General features: G+C 41.1%; 1 protein-coding gene across 2 annotated transcripts in view; it reads left to right on the forward strand.

The window, feature by feature from the left end:
* The first annotated feature begins 1,094 nt into the window (after nt 1-1,094).
* The window catches only part of RALGAPB (Ral GTPase activating protein non-catalytic subunit beta), a 100,366-nt gene continuing 78,286 nt past the window's right edge, over nt 1,095-23,174 (forward strand). For both annotated transcript variants that reach the window (XM_082857417.1, XM_082857418.1), the window contains exons 1-2: nt 1,095-1,282; nt 20,548-20,763. In XM_082857417.1, coding sequence (XP_082713543.1) covers nt 20,578-20,763 — 186 coding nt within the window. In that variant the 5' untranslated portion in view covers nt 1,095-1,282; nt 20,548-20,577. The remainder of the gene's footprint in view (nt 1,283-20,547; nt 20,764-23,174) is intronic.

Below are 23,174 nucleotides of genomic sequence, written 5' to 3' on the forward strand. Positions count from 1 at the left end.
GGATATAGCCTGTTCTTGTCCTGGAACATTCTTCCTTTTCCTTTTCTCTCCTCTAGTTACTTTCCTGGGTATGTATGTGTGTGTATCGGGGGGAGGAGACAAAATATTGAGGAAACACTCTTATTTTTTTTTTTTTTCCCATGAGGGTACTAGTTCCCTTGTTACTCCTTCCTCCATGGTCTCTTCTAACTGAGGGTAAGGAGGAGGAGTCAGCATCTTCTTTGCTCCGTTCTGCTCTTTTCAGACACCGTGACTTCAGCACTACTATCCTGATCCCTTCCTCTCTGAATATCAAGGACAGTCTCAAGGCCAGGTTCTCCCTCCTCTTCTTTCTCAGCCCAAGTTTCCTCCTTTACACTCCCAAGGGACTTGAGCTGTATCTCTCTAATGGTATTTATCATTTTCTTCGTTGAAGCTGAAACCAAATGATTGGAAGTGGTACTGTTTACGAAATGTGTGGTGCATTGTAGGTGCTCAAACCGGTAGCTCTTGCTATTATTACTACTATTAATAATGTCTTATCGCCTATATCAGACTCAGCTCCTTAATGACAGGCTCTGAATCTGATGTCCGATTCATCTTTGTAACACACATCTGGCCTGGAACTGAACATTGCTCATAATGCTATCAATATAAGGGGCCGGCGGGTAAAGGACAACATTTCAAAGGAAGGGTGCTGTAATGGTGTGAGAAATTCCTAGAACCTGAGTGGGAGCCAGAATCTTGCAGAGAAGACCCTTACTCCGGCCGCATCCAAAACAGGCAGAGTCCCAACTGTTTCATAGGGATGCATGTGGACCGCCTCCACGCCTGTATTGCGATGATGTAGGAGAGTCCGTCACTTCACCCCTCCTGCTCCTCCGGAAAGGGAGGCGGGACTATACCCCGCGCGCGGCGACCTGGGATAGCTGCGCACGCGCAGCTTCCGGCTCCGTGTCTTGGGAATTATTTGACGCCACCGCCTCGGCCCCACACAAGTCTCTGATCAGGCGCGCCGCGCACGCGCAGTGATCCTCTAGGCTCGGGGAGTTATTTGACGCTGCCGCCTCTGGCAGTCGGAAGTTGCCTGAGCAGAGCACAGCCGGCCGGCCCGAGTGGCCTTCGTCGACCCGGGCGCCCTGGGAGAGTCGCTGACGGGTGGACGGAGCGACCGCTTGAGGACAGCCGGCCGGGGCAGCGAAAGCGCCGGGCCTATGGCGCGGGTGGCGTGAGGCGGAAGGCCGAGTGCGGCCGGCGGCGGCGGCGCCCGCCCCAGCAATGCGGGCCCCGCCCGTCGCCTCAGGTAACCGGGCGGCCCTCCCCGTCGCGGCCGGATCCTCCCCTCTCCTCCCCTCCGGGCGGTCTAGGGATGGCTAAGCCTTGTTTCTCGGCCCCGGTGGCTCCAGGGGCCCTTCGGAAGCGCATCTCATTTTGGGGGGGACCCACGGGGTCCGTGGGAGCTTGGTTGTGGAGTCGGCGGCTTCTGTCGGGTCTGTTCAAACCCGGGGTGGCCCTTGAGAGCTGCCCCGGCCGGGCGAAGCTCTTTCCCGGCAGCCTGGGGGAGGGGGCGGGTCTGGAGCGGAGCTAGACAACTCTGGCGAAGAATCTGGTCCAGCAGAAAGGTTGGTCGAGTGGCTGTCGCTCTGTGGGGACGATGCTGCCCGTTGCACGGTGATTGTCGGAGGAGGAAGAGTTAATAATGAGAATAAACAACTAGCTCTTGTTAAGCGCTTACTATACGCCGGCCATTGTGCCAGACCATTACGTTCACCCCATCTAACTTCACAACAGTCCGGTAAGGGAGGATGATTATCCCCATCTTACTGACGAGGCAACTGAGGCCCTGAATGGTTAGGTGACTTCTTTGCCCAAGGTCACGGAGCTGGTAAATTTGACTCGAGATTCAAGTTGTTGACAATTAGGTCAGTGGCTCTCCAACTTCGCTGCACGTAGAAATCACCTGGGGCAGCTTTTAAAGATTCCTGATGCCCACGTAGCAGAGCCAGGCCAATTAAATCACCGTGTTTGGGAGTGGGGTCGGTGGGGGAAGCCATACAGCAGTATTTCTTGAAGATCCCCACATGAATTCAGTGTGCAGCAAAGTTTGGGAACTGCTACTGTAGATAATTCTGCATCTCGGTAAAACGTTTGTGTTTCTCCAGTTTAAGTGTGTAAGAGAATTTTCTGGGAGTTTGTTTAAAATGCAGTTTCCACCTGCAGAGATCTTTTCATTAGGCCCACGGACTACTACACCTTGTGAAAGCCTGTTGGGGGTGGGAAGTAACTTTCTTTGCAGGATTTGTGAGTCAGCTGGACCTTTTAAAGTGCGTGCATCTCATGCAAAACTGTTAGTTTGCAATTTTCCTGGATACACAGTACTCATGGTTATAGTGTCTCTGATCTCTGGGTCTTGTTTGAATATGTTGTTCTCTGCCTACTCTGTCCTCTGTGCTTTCTCCCTGCTCCGCCCAGACACACACACTTCTGCTGTTTCTTACACACATGCATGTAGCCTTTTCTTCCCATCTCTGGCTGCGTAACTCCCAGCGTTCAAGAAGCCTCTGTGACCCTCACACCTCTCACTCCCAACCACCTTGGGTCTTTCCTGTTTGCTCTTTAGCATCATCATAATGGACTTTACCAGTGATTTTACTGTGTTGTATTTCTGTATTTTATTAGATTGTGAGCAACTGAGCAATGTTTTCTCATCTCTGTATTCCTCCCAGTTCTTTGACATAGAGACTCACAAAGGTTTTACTGAATGGAATGTTTGTGTCCCTTTTATGTCACAGACTGCATGCTGCAAACCAATTCTTCTCTATTTCCACCTTTGTAAAAGGTGTTTGGTAGTTCTTGCTCTACAGAGTTTTGTGCTTTTTGCTTGAAAATACTCTAGTTAGTTTCGTTAACTTTTCATTCAGCAGTTAAATAAACACATTGAGTTCTTACAACTGGCGAGACACTAGGGAAGACTAACTATGTGCAGTCAACATTGGTTGATTTTTTTTTATTTAATGACTTCTTACCATATTGTATCATATAGTAAGATTTCATGATGTTTTCTTTTATTTTAAATTTTATTTATTTATTTATTTATTTATTTATTTATTTATGGCTGTGTTGGGTCTTCGTTTCTGTGCGAGGGCTTTCTCTGGTTGCGGCAAGTGGGGGCCACTCTTCATCGCGGTGCACGAGCCTCTCACTATCGCGGCCTCTCTTGTTGCGGAGCACAGGCTCCAGACGCGCAGGCTCAGTAATTGTGGCTCACGGGCCTAGTTGCTCCACGGCATGTGGGATCCTCCCAGACCAGGGCTCGAACCCGTGTCCCTCACATTGGCAGGCAGACCCTCAACCACTGCGCCACCAGGGAAGCCTGGTTGATTTTTAATATCTAGTTTTATCACAGTCAGATACAATCAGTTCTGTAGTGGAAACCTTTTTATTGCCCTTAGGCCTTTGCATGTGTACCCTACTAAACACTGTGCCATCCAAACTAGTGTTTAGCTGTCATCCACTAAATGTTGTTACCTTGCTGGTACTTGGTAAATACTAGTAGATGGAAGTGCTGTTGGTAGTAGTTCATCCTGTTACCAGGAGAGATGACTTAAGAAGTACTTAATAAAGATTAAAACCTTGATGTCAGAGGAATTGACAAACTTAGTATAGATTTATTACAGAATGCCTGAACTGCTGTTGCCCAACATATTTACAAATTATAAAGGAAGGCAGCCCGGTAGTTCAGATTATATTTGTTCTTGGCTGGTCTTAAAACCACGTAAGGTTTATAAAAGTGAGTGAGTGAGTATGCGTGTGAAGGTCATTATGAAGAGGTTTTTGGACAATAAATATTTTCTATAGTAGTTAAATATGGTAAAGTATGTGGACTGAATAAGAAACACATTTCACGTAATGACATTCTTTACATCATACAGATTGTTATAGAAAGAGTTTTCTTGGTTCTGTTTTGTACTGTTTACTCAAATTTTAGGCTAAGGCTAATGTAGAAACTGATGGGATAATTTATGTTAAATTCAGATACTCAAGAAACTTGCCCTTGTTTCTCTGATCAGATATGGGCAGAGTATCCAGTTCTGGCCTCAGCACATGGAAGAAACTCAATCTTCAAGCCTGAGGTTTAAGTCTCTAGTTTGATCCCCCAGAAAAGGTGGAAAACTACACATGCTCAGTTAAAGACCAAAAATGACTCTAATCATGATAGCCTGAGCCCTAGAAATGGATTCTTTTTAATTTGAGGTACCCATCAGTGTTAGCAGATGTGTTCCCTGACATGTGTAAAGGGCTTTTCGATAGAATACATGATTTTCTTTGGTGCAAGACGATTAAACGTTTTAGAATTAAGGTACATGGAGTTTGAGTTTTAGATGCAGAAAATAGGTAGCTTGCCCAAGACTACATGGTTGGCTGTAGCACATCTAAGAAGAGAATGCAGGTCTCCTTCCTCTGGACTCAGTATCCCCTTCCACCCTCATGTGAGAGGATGTCTTGTTTCTTATTTTTGTTGTTGTGTGTGTGTGTGTGTTGGGGATGGGGGAAGTGGACAGAGTAGTCTGCTATGTTTGAGATATTAAGTTAGATATATAATGAGTGCTTGTAGTATGACATGTACTTTGCTATATAAACTGGGGATATTAAGATAAATAAGACACAGCCCCTTTCCTTCAGGAATCTATAGTCTAGTCAGGGTTGTAATAAAAGTAAAAGTATAGTATCTAAGGCAGCTCTGTCAAATAGAAATTTCTACAATGATGGAACTGTTCTATATCTGCACTGTCTAATGTGGTAGCAGTTAACCACATGTGATATTGAGGACTTGAAATGTGACTAGTTTAAGGAACTGAATTTATAATTTAATTTAAATTTAAGTAACATGTGGTTATGGCTGCTGTGTTAGAGCAAGTCTGAGGCATAAAAGATGAGAACTGTGGTGGGGGTGGGAGCAGGCAGGGTATCCATACTTTTTTGGACAGACTAGCAAAAACTACCTGTTTTCACTTTTGGGGAGGAATGCAGGCAGAACCTGTCTCCTTTTCTTGTAACTCAGGTGTTTGATAGGTTCCTTAACAAATCTGGTGCACAGGTGAATACATTCCTTTTTGGCCAAGCTTGATTGATATTTGCCTTGGGGGTCAATAGGACTACAACAGAAATATGAAATATGTTCCTTTTGCCTTTATTAGTTGTAAAGGTTATATGGATGACCTTGAATGTACTTATGCACCTTAAAATCCAGCATTTATTTACTCAGTTGATTTATTCAGTGTTTTGGCACCCTGTACCCTATTTTTCCTAAGAGAAACAAGGCATGCCTGATAGTGTGTACCTTGCATTTGTACAGCTCAAAGTATGTTGACTTACGTTGTTTTATTTGATCCTTTTCCTAAGTCGCTTTAGCGAGGTACTGCAGGTATTCTCCCTGTTTTACAGGTGAGGAACCTATGACAAAGAAATGCCAAGTGATTTGTCCAAGGTCATATGGTGAGGTACGGAGTCAGAACCAAAGAAGGAGCGTTGGACTTCAAGGCAAGAGGTGGAGTTTCTTGTCCCAGCTCTACTGTTACTTGATGTGACCCTGAGCAAGTTGTAGAGGCTAGTGACATCTGTCTTGCTTAAATTTCTAGGCTTGTTATTGAACTGAAATGAAATAATATGTGAAAGCTCTTTGAAAATGATCAATTATGCAAAGGTACATTGTTATCAAGCAAGATCTGCAATAGTTTTTCTGTTGTAGGATGCCACCTTCGTAACTCATCACGTCAGTTACCATGTTGAATACTGCTGTATCATGGATTTATTCATCATGGATTTCTCTTGTCTTCTTCACTATGAAACTTTCTTTTGGGCAGCCATTGTGTCCTATTCATATCTGCCTCCCTACATGTTAGGACAATACCTGACACATAGCAGGTGTTTAATAAATGTTTGTTTAATGAAATGACTGATGTACAAATTTATAAAGTTAAAAAAAACCTGTTCTCTGTAATTAGATTTGAAGCTCCTTGGGAGCAAGGATGATGTTTATTCATTATTATAGTCCCTGTGCTTGGTGTATAGAAGGCATGTAATAAATATTGGCTGAGTTAATTGATGTAATTAATGCCAAGCTGTGGTCTTGGTGTGTCTACCACTGCATTGATCATTTTGGTAGTTTGTCAATTAGACCAAACCTTCATGTTACTTTGTGGTAGTACCTACAAGTCATAAACTGTTACCCAGCACACAGTGACCTGATAGTAGAAACATCCAGAGATTACCTAGAAAATGGATACATGCAGAGTTGGGAAGGCGATTAAGTGATCTGCAGGGTAGCACTGTCATCTTTGCTTTCCTCCTATCACTTCTGGAGTATTGAAAGTGGAGACTTCCCTGCTCGCAGCTCAAGTTGATAGCCAACAGAGCCTAGCTGGGAAGGAGACTCATAGGATCCTAACACAGCAGTCAAAGCTCTCAACCATCTGACTTCAGTATCTTACCACAGTGCCCAACCCTCCCTGCAATGTTCCCATCCTTCCTGCCCTCCCCTTCCTCAATATATTAGAGACACTGGAGTCTGCTTTTCTGCTGTCCCTTCAGCCTGTCTTAGATACTTCCGTCAAATTTCTTTAATAGGAATTCAGTTCCTTTTGTATTATTCCTATGATAAAGTTAAACTTTCTCTCATTCTCTGCCCTCAGTTTTTACTAAGTTAATTTCAAATCTCCAATCTGATGATTCATAGTATTCTTCCTCCATAAGAGCTATCGTTTGTTGATTGCTTACTATGGACTAGATAGGACCAAACATCTTACATGTCTTGATTCTCTAATCACAACTCCAAAGTAGGCTGTTACCCTACTGTTATCTCCATTTAACAGATGAGGATGCTCAGACACAGAGATAGAGCAACTTTTGCAGGATTTTCCAACTTGCAGGTGGTGGAACTGGGATTTGAATCTAAGAAGTCTAGTTCCAGAGTCCTGGCTCTTAACCAGTCTCCTGTTTGTTTTCATGCTTCTCATCTCTGTGTTTAATGGCTACATTATAGTATATAGAGTTAATATGCCCTAATTGTGAAGGTATTCCATTATTGATGGACAGTTAAATTCTGATCACTTCCCCATCTTATGTGCAATTCACTACAGTGAATGAATGCCTCATGCATTTTTCTATTGAGTTGTTTATCAGGATAAATTAAGTGGTATTACTGGGTCAAAGCACCTGATATTACTATGTCTCCCACTATGTATTGGCAAAACATTCGTGCTATCCTTGGGTGAATGGTTAGAAAAATGGCATTAGGCTGAGGTGCCTTACAAGTGTGTCAATTTATCGGCAGGATAGAGCTACAAACAATTCCATGGCAAGTGGACTAGGCAATCAAGGCCCATCAGGGTTTTGCCATGGTGCTATCCTGAAAGGTTGATGCACATATGAACATCTTTGCCCAGGAGGACCTAGGCTGTGAAACAATTCTGGTTCTTGAAACTACAGATGTTCTCTGAGATCTCTGGGTTGCTTTGGACAGCCTGAGCTGCAACAGCAAGAGGAGGTTCTTATTTGCGTGTTTAAGTCTAGGCTGGCCAGTGACAAAACTGGACCCAACGGGACTTACCCTGCCAAATCTGTGACATTACACTCTGCCCTCATCTTCTTTTTTCCTAACAGCAACAAACATGAAACAAAATGAAGTTATAGGACTTCCATAGTTGGGTTATAAGCCCAGACCCTGGAGCAGAGGTGGGTTAGGGTGACTTTCAGGGCAGCAATGGCTCATTCATAGTGTATGCCTCCCTACCTTCCCTCCACAAGAATCATGCTAATTCAGTTACCAAAACTAGCATATGCCTTTATCTTTGATCAGAGGTGTAAATTGACCCATAGATGAGTTCTTTTTAGCTTACATCCTGTTTTTTTTTTTTTTAAACTTGAATTAGTTGCCAACATTTAAAGAGTGGACTTCACTGAGATGTCCAGATTTTCTGTGTCTCTTGAAAAACTGGATTATCAGACAGCACTGGGGTCTACATTCCTTCAAGGTAATAGTTGGCTAGGGCTGAGTAGTGATTGTGTCCTTTAAAGAGAACCTTAATTCTCTAATTTGCCCCAACGTGCACCCTACCCACTTCACCCCATGTTTGGTTTCCTAGACTGGAGGTTTTCATCCTTCCCAGACCTAATATTGGTAATGACTGCTTCAGTATCCTGAAATTAACAGATAATATATAACCTACCAACACATAGAATTTTTTAAAAATCTCTGAAACTAACAATAACAAATGAAAACCATAAATTACTATCCTTCCAATAAAATTGGTATTTCGGTAAAAATGCTCAGGTAGAGCTATACTAGAGGACATAACAAAATGGTCAGATGCTTGTGTCTACTTATAACTGAGAAGTAAGACAGTAATATGGCACTTTATATTTGACATTTTGAAATAAGGGCTAAGTAAGTAGCATGTAGTTCTTGTGATTGTGTTCCTGACAGCAGTGTGTGGTATTAACAACTCAGACACCACAAAAAGTATGGCCTTTGGTGATGTGATTGTTCTGAAATGGTGAACAATTCTTGGTATGGTAAGGTTCCAAACATAAAAAAGTTGAATCTTTCCTCGGTTTGCATGGTTAATTGTGTTACTGGAAAATTAAGTGTATATTAAAATAGCACAAAATATTTTGTATTTATGAGTAAAATGAAGTTAGATTTTTAGCCTTAGACAATTAAGAACAGAATGATTTTCTGGCAGACATTAGAAAGTCAGGTGAAATGTAGCAAAATTATTCATTGTGCAGGACTGTCACCTGGGTTACAGGATGTCTAGATATCCTGGATCTGCCCATAAATACCAGTAACATGCCCCAGTTGTTGCGTTAACCAAAAGTGCACTTAATATTTCCAAAATACCCTGGGGGGGCAGTCCTTTTTTTTTTTTTTTTAATTGAAAATCATTGCCCTAAACTCTTGAGTGTGTCCTGTTGGCCTTACCTCCTAAATCAGAGTGAGTTTTTATCACTCATTTTGCTAGTTTAATATTTACAAAATGATGCCTTAGTTACTTTACTTTGTGTTTCTTTGATTTTTTTTTATGTTTGTTTCCAGTGTTCATTTTCTCTTCATTGTTTAATTTGCCTCTGCAGTTGACCCTTTCTGTTAGTGGGTTCTGCGTTTGCAGGTTCAACCAACCATGAATCAAAGATATTTGGGGGGAAAAAATCCAGAAAGTTCCAAAAAGAAAAACCTGAATTTGCTGTATGTAGGCAGCTATTTACACGGCATTTATATTGTACTTACAACTATTTACATAGCATTTACATTGTATTAGGTATTATAAATAATCTAGAGATGATTTAAAGTATATGGGAGGATGTGCCTAGGTTATATGCCACATACTTTTATATAAGGGACTTGAGCATCTGTGATTTTGGTATTGTTGGAGGGTCCTCGAACCAGTTCCCCGTGGATACCAAGGGACAACTGTAATTATAAGGTACATCTTTGTCTTATTATTTTTTGTCTTTTATGTATTCTGTTGAAATTTAGCAGCTGTATTTTTCTGTTACATGTGTTAAATATTTTAGTTCAACTTTTTCTCTCGGTCTTAGTTGCAGTATGTGGGCTCTTTAGTTGGGGCACGTGGCATCTTTAGTTGCGACATGCGGACTTCTTAGTTGCGGCATGCATGCAGGATCTGATTCCTGGACCAGGGTTTGAAACCAGGCCCCCTGCATTGGGAGCGCAGAGTCTTACCCACTGGGCCGCCAGGGAAGTCCCTACCTTACATGTTTCTTGAAGCATTTATTTCATTTTCTTCCATGTCATCATTTAAACATTAATAGATTTGAAGAATTTAAATCTCTTACATTTAAAAACTTTTTAAAAATTTTAAGAAGAATTTAAGAGCTATTAATCCTGTTTTGATTGGTCTTTCATAGTGTTTTTTTCAAGAAAGATACTCCTGTCTTTACTTCAGAATTGGGAAGGGTGGTAGCTGTTTCTTAAAAATGCAAATTCCCAGGCCCTAACCCAGACCTACAGAATTGAGCTTTTTAGGGATGGAGTTTTGAAATCTACATTTTAAACCAAAGGGCCCCCACCCCAATGATTCTTATGTATACAGTGGAGTTTGAGAGCTAGCTTGTCTTTTTTTTTTTTTTAAAACATATTTTTCCCTCCAATAATGTATTATCCGAAATGGCCGCTAAATATTATTTAAATATTCCTTGAATATTTGAAAACCATCCAACTACTTTTTTTATACTAATAAATAGCTTAAAGCAAATGGACATTTTCAATTTTTATATGTATACAACATGCAAAATTTTGGACTTCCTTCAGTGGCATAAAGGGAACACCTTCTAACATCTTCCTTTTTCCCATTGATAAACCTTGGCATTCTGAAACATTCAGTATTCACTGTGTGCCTAGGACTTCTCAAAGATTCAGGAAGTGAGGCTTCCCCTCAAAAAAGGTTGACACACTTGTGGTGAAGATATCTTTACAAAGCTAACGAATAACCAAACGTGAAGCTTAATATGAATAGCCTGTAGTAGGCACTCAGAGCTGGTGAAGAGCGGTGACTGGAGGAGTCAAAAAAAAGTTTTACCAAAGAGGACATTTGAGCTGTGCTTTGAAGTGTGAAGACTTCATAAGGTGGAAAGAGGTGGGGAACAGCATGAGCAGTAATACAGGGGTATGAACAAACTTGTCGGTTTTGAGCAATCATCAGTAGTTCTTTGGGTCATAGCTTGGAGGATGGGGTGGGAAAGTGGCCATAGAAGGTAAAACTGGGAACGTGGATAGCAATTTCAATTAGAATTTTAGGCAAGGTTTTTTTCTTTAATTGGATAAAGTCATAACTTTTATATAAAAGAGTAAATGCCTGAGAGTAGCTGATAAAGTTTTGAAAAAGAGTAGTCAAAGTAAAGGGGGCTTCCTTTTCAGATGTTAAAACATTCTATAAAGCCACTGAATTTAAATCATTATGGCTGGACTTCCTTGGTGGCGTAGTGGTTAAGAATCCGCCAATGCAGGGGACGTGGGTTCTAGCCCAGGCCCAGGAAGATCCCACATGCTGCGGAGCAACCAAGCCTGTGCACCACAACTACTGAGGCTGCACTCTACAGCCCACGAGCCACAACTACTGAAGCCCGCGCGCGTAGAGCCCATGCTCCGCAACAAGAGAAGCCACCACAATGAGAAGCCCGTGCACCGTAACAAAGAGTAGCCCCCGCTCACCACAACTAGAAAAAGCCGGCACGCAGCAACAAAGACCCAATGCAGCCAAAAATAAAAATTAATTAATTTTTAAAAATCGATATGGCGTTAGCATAGGAATAGACAAATAGTTGAACAGAACAGATTTGTAAATAGATTCCTATATAAATGAGAGTCTAATATATGACAAAATTGGTATTTCAGGTCAGTGGGAAAGGACGTGCTTTTATTTTTTTGTTTTTTGGCTGCATTGGGTCTTCGTTGCTGTGCATGGGCTTTCTCTAGTTGTGGCGAGTGGGGTCTACTCTTCGTTGAGGTGCGTGGGTTTCTCATTGTGGTGGCTTCTCTTGTTGTGGAACACGGGCTCTAGGCGCGTGGGCTTCAGTAGTTGCAGCATGCGTGCTCAGTAGTTGCAGCACATGGGCGTAGTTGTAAGGATGTGTTTTTTTTGTTTTTTTTAGATGTTGGGGGTAGGAGTTAATTAATTAATTTATTTTTGCTGTGTTGGGTCTTCGTTTCTGTGCAAGGGCTTTCTCTAGTTGTGGCAAGCGGGGGCCACTCTTCATCACGATGTGCGGGCCTTTCACTATCGTGGCCTCTCTTGTTGTGGAGCACAGGCTCCAGACGCGCAGGCTCAGCAGTTGTGGCTCACGGGCCTAGTTGCTCCACGGCATGTGGGAGCCTCCCAGACCAGGGCGCGAACCCGTGTCCCCTGCATTAGCAGGCAGATTCTCAACCACTGCGCCACCAGGGAAGCCCAAGGATGTGTTTTTAATAGATGATGTTGACACAGCTTACTATACATCTCTAAGAAAATAAAATTGGATCTTTCCTATACCACTTGTAGAAGTAAATTCCAGGTGATATAAAACTTAAATGTGAAGAATTATCTTGCATGGATATCTAGTAACTCCATTATACACTTTAGGGTTATGTCTTTAAACTTCTGGACCTAGACGTATAATAAATATTTTATGTATTTTACATTATGACCCAGAACATATGCATATATAAAAAATGAAACAAGTCTCACAGAACATTGCTTACCTTTACTGTGTGTGGTGCCTTTATTGTATATTCTATTCCATATAATTAAAAAGTATTATCTATTTCATTTATTTTATGACCCACAGTTTGAAAAACACTGATACAGGGGATAGGAGGGAGAAATCACCTAAGCGAGACTCAAAACTAGAAGTTATAAAATAAAAAAATATATATTTGGCTAGAATAATGAAATTGCATTTCATACCTACCAAATTGGCAAATAAATAAATGTGTAAATAAATCTGGTTCTTGGCAAAAGATTGGGAGTGAGAGGAGGGAAGGGCTCTAATCCATTCCTAATGTAAATGGGAGTTGTTACAGCTTCTTGGGAATCTATCTGGCAAGACCTATTAACATTAAAAATACATATACTCCTTGATCCAGTTGTTTCACTCTTGGAAACTTGTTCCATAGAAATTAAAAGGCCACTACTTAAGGATATATAAGGAAGCATATTTATTGCATCATTATTTCCTGGTGACAAAATATGGGAAATGAAGTAAATGTAAATCATTGGGAGACTGAATAAATTGTACCATATCATGGAATATTACACAGCCATTAAAAAGAATCTTATTGGAAGGATATTCATGAGGTACTGGTGAATGGAAAAAAGATGTAGAAAAGTATATAGTCCCTAGCTATGTGTGTATATAAATTATTTTAATATGACTGAGTTGGGGTGGAGCAAAATACACAAGGAAGTGTTAGGTTGGTTAATCTATTCAGGGAAGTGAATTATTTGGGTAGGGAATGAAGACAAATGTAAAGGGTAAAAAATCACACTAAAACCAAACAAAAAACCTTGTAGTATAATGTTCTTGTGCATTTATTGAAGAGATTATAGCGTGTGTATTATACTGTATACTATATGTATATGTATGTGTGTGTCTGTTTATATATATGTCCATAAAAAAAGGTGAGAAAAAATGTTGTGTGGGTGTAAGTTATACTCCGATGAGAATGGCAACCTATCAGAGTCTCCCCTTTTTTCCCTTCCATTTTTTTAAAAAATTCTTATTAGTCATCAGTTTTATACACATCAGTGTATACATGTCAATCCCAATTGCCCAATTCATCACACACACACACACACACACACACCCGTGGCTTACCCCCTTGGTGTCCATACATTTGTTCTCTACATCTGTGTCTCAACTTCTGCCCTGCAAACCGGTTCATCTGTACCATTTTTCTAGGTTCTACATATATGAGTTAATATACGATATTTGTTTTTCTCTTTCTGACTTACTTCACTCTGTATGACAGTCTCTAGATCCATCCACGTCTCAACAAATGACCCAATTTCGTTCCTTTTTATGGCTGAGTAATATTCCATTGTATATATGTACCACATCTTCTTTATCCATTCATTTGTCGATGGGCATTTAGGTTGCTTCCATGACCTGGCTATTGTAAATAGCGCTGCAGTGAATACTGAGGTGCATGTGTCTTTTCGAATTATGGTTTTCTCTGGGTATATGCCCAGTAGTGGGATTGCTGGATCATATGGTAATTCTATTTTTAGTTTTTTAAGGAACCTCCATACTGTTCTCCATAGTGGCTGTATCAATTTACATTCCCACCAAGAGTGCAAGAGGGTTCTCTTTTCTCCACACCCTCTCCAGCATTTGTTGTTTGTAGATTTTCTGATGATGCCCATTCTAACTGGTGTGAGGTGATACCTCATTGTAGTTTTGATTTGCATTTCTCTAATAGTGATGTCGAGCAGCTTTTCATGTGCCTCTTGGCCACCTGTATATCTTCTTTGGAGAAATGTCTATTTAGGTCTTCTGCCCATTTTTGGATTGGGTTGTTTGTTTCTTTTATATTGAGCTGCATGAGCTGTTTATATATTTTGGAGATTAATTCTTTGTCCGTTGATTTGTTTGCCAATATTTTCTCCCATTCTGAGGGTTGTCTTTTCATCTTGTTTATGGTTTCCTTTGCTGTGCAAAAGCTTTTAAGTTTCATTAGGTCCCATTTGTTTGTTTTTGTTTCCATTACTCTAAGAGGTGGATCAAAAAAGATCTTGCTGTGATTTATGTCAAAGAGTGTTCTTCCTATGTTTTCCTCTAAGAGTTTTATAGTGTCCGGTCTTACATTTAGGTCTCGAATCCATTTTGAGTTTACTTTTGTGTATGGTGTTAGGGAGTGTTCTAATTTCATTCTTTTACATGTAGCTGTCCAGTTTTCCCAGCACCACTTATTGAAGAGACTGTCTTTTCTCCATTGTATATCCTTGCCTCCTTTGTCATAGATTAGTTGACCATAGGTGCGTGGGTTTATCTCTGGGCTTTCTATCTTGTTCCATTGATCTATGTTTCTGTTTTTGTGCCAGTACCATATTGTCTTGATGACTGTAGCTTTGTAGTATAGTCTGAAGTCAGGGAGTCTGATTCCTCCAGCTCCGTTTTTTTCCCTCAAGACTGCTTTGGCTATTTGGGGTCTTTTGTGTCCCCATACAAATTTTAAGATTTTTTTGTTCTAGTTCCATAAAAAATGCCATTGGTAATTGGATAGTGATTGCATTGAATCTGTAGATTGCTTTGAGTAGTATAGTCATTTTCACAATATTGATTCTTCCAATCCAAGAACATGGTATATCTCTCCATCTGTTGGTATCATCTTTAATTTCTTTCATCAGTGTCTTATAGTTTTTGCATACAGATCTTTTGTCTCCCTAGGTAGGTTTATTCCTAGGTATTTTATTCTTTTTGTTGCAATGGTAAATGGGAGTGTTTCCTTAATTTCTCTTTCAGATTTTTCATCATTAGTGTATAGGAATGCAAGAGATTTCTGTGCATTAATTTTGTATCCTGCAACCTTACCAGATTCATTGATTAGCTCTAGTAGATTTCTGGTGGCATCTTTAGGATTTTCTATGTATAGTATGTCATCTGCAAAGAGTGACAGTTTTACTTCTTCTTTTCCACTTTGTATTTCTTTTATTTCTTTTTCTTCTCTGATTGCCGTGGCTAGGATTTGCAAAACTATGTTGAATAATAGTGGTGAGAGTGGACATCCTTGTCTTGTTCCTGATCTTAGAGGAAATGCTTTCAGTTTTTCACCATTGAGAATGATGTTTGCTGTGGGTTTGTCGTATATAGCCTTTATTATTTTGAGGTAGGTTCCCTCTATGCCCACTTTCTGGAGAGTTTTTATCATAAATGGGTGTTGAATTTTGTCAGAAGCTTTTTCGGCATCTATTGAGATGATGGTTTTTCTTTTTCAATTTGTTAATATGGTGTATCACATTGACTGATTTGCGTATATTGAAGAATGCTTGCATCCCTGGGATAAATCCCACTTGATCATGGTGTATGATCCTTTTAATGTGTTGTTGGATTCTGTTTGCTAGTATTTTGTTGAGGATTTTTGCATCTATATTCATGAGTGATATTGGTCTGTAATTTTCTTTTTTTGTAGTATCTTTGTCTGGTTTTGGTATCAGGGTGATGGTGGCCTCATAGAATGAGTTTGGGAGTGTTCCTTCCTCCGCAGTTTTTTGGAAGAGTTTGAGAAGGATGGGTGTTAGCTCTTCTCTAAATGTTTGATAGAATTCACCTGGGAAGCTATCTGGTCCTGAACTTTTGTTTGTTGGAAGAGTTTTAATCACAGTTTCAATTTCATTACTTGTGATTGGTCTGTTCATATTTTCTATTTCTTCCTGGTTCAGTCTTGCAAGCTTATACCTTTCTAAGAATGTGTCCATTTCTTCCAGGTTGTCCATTTTATTGGCATGGAGTTGCTTGTAGTAGTCTCTTAGGATGCTTTGTATTTCTGTGGTGTCTATTGTAACCTCTCCTTTTTCATTTCTAGTTTTATTGATTTGAGTCCTCTCCCTCTTTTTCTTGATGAATCTGGCTAATGGTTTATCAATTTTGTTTATTTTCTCAAAGAACCAGCTTTTTGTTTTATTGATCTTTGCTCTTGTTTCCTTTGTTTCTATTTCATTTATTTCTGCTCTGATCTTTATGATTTCTTTCCTTCTGATAACTTTGTGTTTTGTTTGTTCTTCTTTCTGTAGTTCCTTTAGGTGTAAGGTTAGATTGTTTGTTTGAGATGTTTCTTGTTTCTTGAGGTAGGCTTGTATAGCTATAAACTTCCCTCTTAGAACTGCTTTTGCTGCATCCCATAGGTTTTGGATTCTCTGTGTGTTCATTGTCATTTGTCTCTAGGTATTTTTTGATTTCCTCTTTGATTTCTTCAGTGATCTCTTGGTTATTTAGTAACGTATTGTTTAGCCTCCATGTGTTTGTGGTTTTTACGTTTTTTTCCCTGTAATTGATTTCTAATCTCATACTGTTGTGGTCAGAAAAGATGCTTGATATGATTTCAGTTTTCTTAAATTTACTGAGGCTTGATTTGTGACCCAAGATGTGATCTATCCTGGAGAATGTTCTGTGTGCACTTGAGAAGAAAGTGTAATCTGCTGTTTTTGGATGGAATGTCCTATAAATATCAATTAAATCTATCTGGTCTATTGTGTCATTTAAAGCTTCTGTTTCTTTATTTATTTTCATTTTGGTTGATCTGTCCATTGGTGTAATTGAGGTGTTAAAGTCCCCCACTATTATTGTATTACTCTCTATTTTCTCTTTTTTAGCTGTTAGCAGTTGCCTTATGTATTGAGGTGCTCCTATGTTGGGTGCATATATATTTATAATTGTTACATCTTCTTCTTGGATTGATCCTTTCATCATTATGTAGTGTCCTTCCTTGTCTCTTATAACATTATTTTAAAGTCTATTTTATTTGATATGAGTATTGCTACTCCAGCTTTCTTTTGATTTCCATTGGCATGGAATATCTTTTTCCATCCCCTCACTTTCAGTTTGTATGTGTCCCTAGGTCTGAAGTGGGTCTCTTGTAGACAGCATATATATGGGTCTTGTTTTTGTATCCATTTAGTTAGCCTGTGTCTTTTGGTTGGAGCATTTAACCCATTCACGTTTAAGGTAATTATCGATATGTATGTTCCTATGACCATTTTCTTAATTGTTTTGGGTTTGTTTTTGTAGGTCCTTTTCTTCTCTTGAGTTTCCCACTTAGAGAAGTTCCTTTAGCATTTGTTGTAGAGCTGGTTTGCTGGTGCTGAATTCTCTTAGCTTTTGCTTGTCTGTAAAGCTTTTGATTTCTCCATTGAATCTGAATGAGATCCTTGCTGGATAGAGTAATCTTGGTTGTAGGTTCTTCCCTTTCATCACTTTAAGTATATCATGCCGCTCTCTTCTGGCTTGTAGAGTTTCTGCTGAGCAATCAGCTGTTAACCTTATGGGAGTTCCCTTGTATGTTATTTATCGTTTTTCCCTTGCTGCTTTCAATAATTTTTCTTTGTCTTTAACTTTTGCCAATTTGATTACTGTGTGTCTCCGTGTGTTTCTCCTTGGGTTTCTCCTGTATGGGACTCGCTGTGCTTCCTGGACTTGGGTGGCTATTTCCTTTCCCATGTTAGGGAAGTTTTCGACTATAACCTCTTCAAATATTTTCTCTGGGCCTTTCTCTCTCTCTCCTCCTTCTGGGACCCCTATAATGCGAATGTTGTTGAGTTTAATGTTGTCCCAGAGGTCTCTTAGGCTGTTTTCATTTCTTTTCATTCTTTTTTCTTTATTCTGTTCCGCAGCAGTGCATTCCACCATTCTGTCTTCCAGGTCACTTATTCGTTCTTCTGCCTCAGTTATTTTGCTATTGATTCCTTCTAGTGTAGTTTTCATTTCAGTTATTGTTCATCTCTGTTTTTTTGTTCTTCAATTCTTCTAGGTCTTTGTTAAACATTTTTTGCACCTTCTCGATCTTTGCCTGCATTCTTTTTCTGAGGTCCTGGATCATCTTCACTATCATTATTCTGAATTCTTTTTCTGGAAGGTTGCCTATCTCCACTTCATTTAGTTGTTTTTCTGGGGTTTTATCTTGTTCCTTCATCTGGTACATAGCCTTCTGCCTTTTCATCTTGTCCATCTTTCTGTGAATGTGGTTTTTGTTCCACAGGCTGCAGGATTGTAGTTCTTCTTGCTTCTGCTGTCTGCCCTCTGGTGGATGAGGCTATCTGAGAGGCTTGTGCAAGTTTCCTGTTGGGAGGGACTGGTGGTGGGTAGAGCTGACTGGTGCTCTGGTGGGCAGAACTCTGTAAAACTTTAATCCACTTGACTGCTGGTAGGTGGGGGTGGATTCCCTCCCTGTGGTTGTTTGGCCTGAGGCAACCTAACACTGGAGCCTACCTGGGCTCTTTGGTGGGGCTAATGGTGGACTCTGGGAGGGCTCACGCTAAGGAGTACTTCCCAGAACTTCTGTTGCCAGTGTCCTTGTCCCCACGGTGAGCCACAGCCACCCCCCGCCTCTGCAGGAGACCCTCCAACACTAGCAGGTAGGTCTGGTTCAGTCTCCCCTGGGGTCACTGCTCCTTCCCCTGGGACCCGATGTGCACACTACTTTGTGTGTGCCCTCCAAGAGTGGAGTCTCTGTTTCCCCCAGTCCTGTTAAAGTCCTGCAATCAAATCCCGCTAGCCTTCAAAGTCTGATTCTCTAGGAATTCCTCCTCCCGTTGCTGGACCCCCAGGTTGGGAAGCCTGACGTGGGGCTCAGAACCTTCACTCCAGTGGGTGGACTTCTGTGGTATAAATGTTCTCCAGTCTGTGAGTCACCCACCCGGCAGTTATGGGATCTGATTTTACTGTGATTGTGCCCCTCCTACCATCTCATTGCGGCTTCTCCTTTGTCTTTGGATGTGGGGTATCTTTTTTGGTATTCCAGTGTCTTTGTGTTGATGATTGTCCAGCAAGCTAGTTGTCATTCTGGTGTTCTCACAAGAGGGAGTGAGAGCACGTCCTTCTACTCCGTCATCTTGGTTCAGGGCCACAAATTTTCCTGTCCGTTTTTGAGAGTGCTTATTTTAGGGCGGTGGTGCTGGGGGCAGGGGGAACATCAGGATATCCTTAGGGGGGTTCCTTATAAATCCTAAGGAAATTGAGGCAACTTTAACAGTCAGTCGCATCCACCCATCCTTCACATTGTAGGTACCTTGTTCGATTCTGGTGCATCCTTTCTGCCTTCCCATTTTCAGGGCCTCTTGGTTCAGAGGAGGACCATATCCTCTTGAAAAACACTGATACTTATTGAGCTGGAATGAGGCTTTGTAAGATAAAATTAAACAAAGCTACCAGTTTGAAGAAAAACTAGTTTAAGGGATAGAACTTTTTAAAGCTTAAGTGTATCCTTAAACTCTGCTGGCTGGGCAAACAGATTTCAGAGCAAGTAGAAAATGAAAGTTAATAGAAATTAATTGGAAAGGACTAACCATCCTTGATTCTACTCATGAGTATGGCATTTATGATTGTAATATTTACATTGCATTCATATAGATATGTTTTCTGTGGCTAAAGTTTCTCATTTGTATGGTAGACTTAGATATCTTTTCATGGAGAATATACAGCATAGGGAAAAGCAGGACATGTCATGGATAATGTATAGGTTAGTGAGGGGCAGTACATGCTATGGTTAAGAGCATGGTCCCTGGAGCCCAACAGATGTGGACTCAAAACCCACCTCTACCATGTTATAGTTGTGAAGCCTCAGGGAAGCAGCAGACCTCTCTATGCCTCAGTTTTTTCATCTGTGAATTAGGGATAGCATTATTTAATTTTCATAGAGTTGTGTGATTTCATGAGTAGTGTGTAGTAAATGCTCAGTAAGTGGCAGGTCTTTACATGTTTTCTGAAGGACATTGACTTCCAGGGGACCCATTACCAGAAGAATGTATGCCACTGCTGTAGAGAATGAAATATTCTCAAAGAATTTTATGTTTGATTTGAGGGCATTGGTGGGAAATTGCAGGGGTATGTTTCTAGCAAGTAATAGGTACTTGGAAACTGTTGACTGAAAAATCTGGGGCCTAGAGTAAACCCTTTCCTTTGTCTCCCTTTCCTACTTAGAGCATACCCTTCTTCTGTCTTTTTCTATTCTGGAACATGAAATGTAGAAGGTTCCCTCATGCTGTGAGTGTACCAAATTTGATTATTTTATCCCCTTGCACGGTGATCATCTGCCCCAGCTCTACTCTGGGCTTCTGAGGGCTCTTTTGGGGAGGTGCTCAGAGAGCTGCTTCCCAGGGTCTGCCTTTCCTACCTGATCTCACTAAGAGGCTGTTTAGGACATTCTCAAGACATTTAAATGTTTTTTTTCCTCAGTCTTCTCAAGGCAATATATTTACAGCTTCTTTATCTTGCTATGTAGGGTAAATATGTATTTTACTAAGTTTTATTAGTTTGCAGCAATATAGTTTGACTTGTAATTCTCTTTTGTCTTTTCAGGTGCCATTTGGATAGTCCTTTAGCGGCACGATGTACTCTGAGTGGAGGTCGCTGCATTTGGTGATTCAGAATGATCAGGGCCACACCAGTGTGCTACACAGCTATCCAGAGAGCGTTGGGCGAGAGGTGGCCAATGCGGTGGTTCATCCTCTCGGGCAGGCCTTAGGTACCCTTTCAGCGGCTGGTGGTGAGAGTTTGTTGAAAACTGACAAAGAAGTAAGTGTTTTTTCATTTCATTCTACTCTGTGAAAATATAAGTTTGTTACAGAAGAATAATTTTTCTAACATTTTCTTTTTAAGTGGATTTCTGCTCAGTGTGGTGTGACGTCTTAATTTGACCGTATTTGGGTTGAGGGTTGGGGTCCAGAGTCTGTGGGAGTTATGAGGAATAGGTTGTACCATTGTGCTGTTGGGACTTCCTGCTAGCTGGACCCAGTTCTCCACTTGAGCTGTGAGCTGAGACAGAGACTTGCCTGTCAGGTCCCTTTCCCTAAGTTTTAGGCTTAGTCTTCAGATTTCAATTCAGAGGTTGTGTTTGGAAGGTCTTCATTCCTACGTCTAGATGGCCTCTGACTGAAGGCCCATCTTGTGTTGTCTTCAGGCTACACATGTGTGCTGCACTTGAGGCTCTCCCGCTGTCTCCATCCCAGTCTACCCTTGTCTGACTTCTCGGTTTAAGAGTGCTACAGAGCAGCTAAGTCTGTATAGCTGTGAGCCCACGTGGTTGGAATGGGGGTTGTGTTTGCTGTTCCTAAAGATGAGGAGCTTTTGGAGTGGCTTGGCCTAGAGCTGGTCCTCTGTTTTTGGGTTCAGGGGACGGGGCTGAAGTTAAGTTGCCAGTGGGGAGTCATGAAGGGGCCCTGAGAATGGAGTGATACAGAGCTTGCTAGTATGAGGTCTGGCTAAGATCGGGATTAGAACTTGTCCCCTGTGCTTGAGGACGTTCATACAACCTTTAGGCTTTGGGTTTACCTGTTTCTCAGACACTGCACCGTTTTTCACTTACATTTTGATTTCTTGTGAAGGAGAGATTAGGCTTAATCTAGATATAAGACAACTCTAGTTAGGAGACTAAGGTTTATAGCTCAGGAAGTATTTTATTTACCCTCTGTAGGCCAAAGAGCCTGGGTTGCCAAAGGGGAAGCCCCTCATACTGAGGAGCATTTTCTTCTCAGAGTGCCCTGGCAGAGACTTACCCCGAGGACCAGGACTTGTCCTGTGCACTCTCTTCTTGGTGTCTGTAATTCCTTCTGCCCTCTCCTGGGAAGAGATGGCATGTGAGTAGATAAAGGTGCTCAGTGCAGCCCTTGTTTTTTCTCCTTTCCTACCCTCAAAAGGATATGAGAGAATAGGTCTTGAATCCAGTGTTCTCTCGAATTATACAATTGAACTATTGTGTGAAGATATTACCAAAGATACCTTCTCCTTGGTCTTTCCTGTGATAATTAGGGACTTGCAACCTGTTTTAAAATTCTTTCTCTTGTTCAGCTAAATCCCACCCCCTCCATACCCCTTCCCACCTCATTTGTCACAGCTTCACTGTGTTTTTATAGTCACTCTTAACATTTATTGCTGTTATATGTTACTTTCTATTATATTGTTATGTATTTTCTACCCTTAGCCTTTGTAGTTCTGAGGTTAAAAATTTCAGTACATGTATTTATCTTGTTAGATTCAGCTTTAGTTTTAAGCTATTATAATCTTTTTTTAAAATTATTTTATTTATTTATGTTTGGCTGCGTTGGGTCTTCGTTGCTGTGCGCGGGCTTTTTCTAGTTGTGGTGAGCAGGGTCTACTCTTCATTGCGGTGCATGGGCTTCTTATTGGGGTGGCTCCTCTTGTTGTGAAGCACGGGCTCTAGGCATGCGGGCTTCAGTAGTTGTGGTGCATGGGCTTTAGTAGTTGTGGCTCGCAGGCTCTAGAGCACAGGCTCAGTAGTTGTGGCACACGTAAGTGCTCCACGGCATGTGGGATCTTCCGGGACCAGGGCTTGAACCCGTATCCCCTGCATTGGCAGGCAAATTCTTAACAACTGCGCCACCAGGGAAGCCCAAAGCTGTTATAATCTTTTTGAATCCTGAATTTCTATTTAACAAGTTAGTTTTTTTTTTTTTTAGCTTTGTGATATCTACAAATGGTCAGCATGTAATCTGTTTTCTCCAAGTTAAAATCTTGGCAGAGCCTTTGGCATGCCATTGGGCATCTTCTTCCAAAATGATCTTGGTACGGTAATCCACTGCTATTCTGACATGTTATTTTGACCAGTTACAAATCCAACCATTCTACCTCCTTCTGGGCTGTATCTTTCCATCTTGTCCACAAGGACCAAATTTCTTGTTAAAACCCAGTTTCCCCTTTGCCAGAGAAGGCTGTTAATGGCATGGTGAGAATAGCTTTAGATTTCTAGTTGGAAGACTAGATTTTCAGCTCCAGCATTTCCAAACGAGTGCCATGGTCCAAATTGCTTAATTTGCTAAACTTCAGTTTTCTTATGTATGAAATGAGGATGGGGACTTCCCTGGCGGTCCAGTGATTAAGACTCCACGCTTCCCTGGCGGTCCAGTGGTTAAGACTCCACGCTCCCACTGCAGGGGGTACATGTTTGATCCCTAGTTGGGGGACTAAGA

Source organism: Leucopleurus acutus (assembly GCF_964270905.1).
Source record: "Leucopleurus acutus genome assembly, chromosome: 16".
NCBI classification, from domain to species: domain Eukaryota; kingdom Metazoa; phylum Chordata; class Mammalia; order Artiodactyla; family Delphinidae; genus Leucopleurus; species Leucopleurus acutus.